Genomic DNA, 2,003 nt, shown 5'->3' on the forward strand with positions numbered 1-2,003 from the left:
CCTGTATTTGATGCGATCGAGCATGATCGCGGCCTGACTGCCGGTGCCAATCGGCTTAGCTGAAGCTGGACGACTCTCCATTATCTCTTGACATCTGGGCCCGAGCAACGGGGCGTGCGTGATTGCGGCGACGCTCCGAGCTCCACGTTTTCCCTTGGGTCGGGTGGCCATGTCGCCCAAGCGCAGTGCCAAGGACACAGAACACGAGTGTGTGAAGAGAAGAAGCAAAAAAACAACACCTCTTCGTCTAATTATAGCGTATGTCAAAATGGACCGTTGAACATAAATAAAAGTCAGTCATTTCCATTCTCCATTTTTTTTCTTCTTTTTTTTTTGAACTTGGTTGCTGGTTTTTTTTTTTTTTTTTTTTTTTTTTTTGGGCACCGTGCATCATGGCTGAATTTTCAGCATTGATGGAGCAAATGAAGCAAATGCAGCTCCAAAGCACAAGCGAGGAAGAACATCGCCACATCCAAGCTCAGATCCAAGCTCTCATTGAGCTTGAGCAGCAGAAGCTGGCCGTCGAGGAGCGCAAGCTTGAGCAGCAGAGGCTGGCCGAGGAGCGCAAGCTTGAGCAGCAGAGGCTGGCCGAGGAGCGCAAGCTAGCAGCCGCAGCCGAGGAAAAAGCAGCAGCACAGCTCAAGCTCAAACGGAAAACAAGTCGCGACAAGGTTCGTCGTGTTTCGTCTCGATTCGTTACAACAGACAAGGCCTGCTGCCTCTGATGCTCACGTGGTCCGGTTGACAGATTAAGGTCTTGAAGGGCATGTTTGCCAACCTTGGGCTGCAATACGAAAAGGCTTTATGGAACAAGTTGATGGCAATGGATGATGATGATTTTGAAGCATTTGTCGACGAAGTCGACAATATGCCCTCTGCCGAGAGGATGAACGAAGTGTACCCCCTGGAAGGTGTGTTTGTCGTTACTTGGCCCCACATTACGTCTGCACTTGGTCATTACTGTACCCCCGCGCGCCGACAATCAATCAGCACTTGTCAGGCAAGACTCACGCGCAGGATCGTCTTTTGGTTTACATGCGTGTGCAGGCTTCACATGGACACTGCTACCACCGTCCGAGTCACGTGGCCAGATGCCTTCAAAGGCGCCCTCACAAACCTTGTCTCTGACCGCTGCAAACGAACTCCTTGGCACCGTGGTCGCAGAGCTTCCCTGCAGCCACCACTACCTTGCAGCGAAAATTGCCAAGCGCATTGATGAGCTTTGCGCGGATGGCCAGTGGAAGAGCAGCGAGGCGCTAATGGAAGGTCTTCGGTGGGCGGTCAAAGCTCAACGCGACTCCCAGATGACTGAACTCCAGCAGGAGCCCAGCATTTCTTCGCGAGTTTCCATTGTGTTGCAGCGCTACTTTGGCCTGAATGTTGTCCATCAGTACGCCATCGGTTCCTACGGCACCCACGTTGATTGGGCGGGCTTTGACGACAACCATCACGTTGTCGTCATGGGCGAGTGCAAAAAGCAGGAGCAGCCGTTCCAAGAATATGGGGGCCAGGTTGCCAACGAGCTCTTGCGACTGGGGGCCATTCCAACGTTGTATGAGAGCAACAGCGACATATCGCTGACTCGGCGGAAGGACATTTTGTGGCCCATCATCAACATCAACGTGGTGGGAGACAATGTCAGCGCCTACCTGGCTTTGCAAGTGATTGATGTTCGATGGGAGCAGTTTGAGGGTTGCCTGGCAGAGATTCTGCCATTGCTCGAGATTGACAGTTCGAACGCGAAGCCGAGGACATCGGGGCTGTTCTTTTTGCGCCTCGGTGCCGCAAATTTTAAAGAAGATTCGCGGCAGGTAGAAAGCATCTTGCGAGCTTGCAAGGAATTTGTGCAAGGGGATTTGGCGCGCTTGCTGGATAGGGCAGGTGCTCAGACTCTATCGCGGCCACGGCTGCCTCCACAACCATTTCCTTGCCCTTTTGAAGACCTCGACAAGTGGAATCTGAAGGATTCGTATGGTCCCAACGTGCAGGTCTACAGCATCGGG

The 2,003-nt window shown here is 52.7% G+C and overlaps 1 protein-coding gene across 1 annotated transcript in view; it reads left to right on the forward strand.

The window, feature by feature from the left end:
* The window catches only part of MONBRDRAFT_25743 (uncharacterized protein), a gene marked incomplete at both ends in the record, with an annotated part of 5,023 nt that overhangs the window by 2,401 nt on the left and 619 nt on the right, over window positions 1-2,003 (forward strand). The window contains 4 exons of the mRNA XM_001746029.1: window positions 60-114; window positions 409-671; window positions 749-911; window positions 1,048-1,811. Coding sequence (XP_001746081.1) covers window positions 60-114; window positions 409-671; window positions 749-911; window positions 1,048-1,811 — 1,245 coding nt within the window. The remainder of the gene's footprint in view (window positions 1-59; window positions 115-408; window positions 672-748; window positions 912-1,047; window positions 1,812-2,003) is intronic.

This window comes from Monosiga brevicollis, genomic scaffold, assembly GCF_000002865.3.
Source record: "Monosiga brevicollis MX1 MONBRscaffold_11 genomic scaffold, whole genome shotgun sequence".
Taxonomy (NCBI): Eukaryota; class Choanoflagellata; order Craspedida; family Salpingoecidae; genus Monosiga; species Monosiga brevicollis.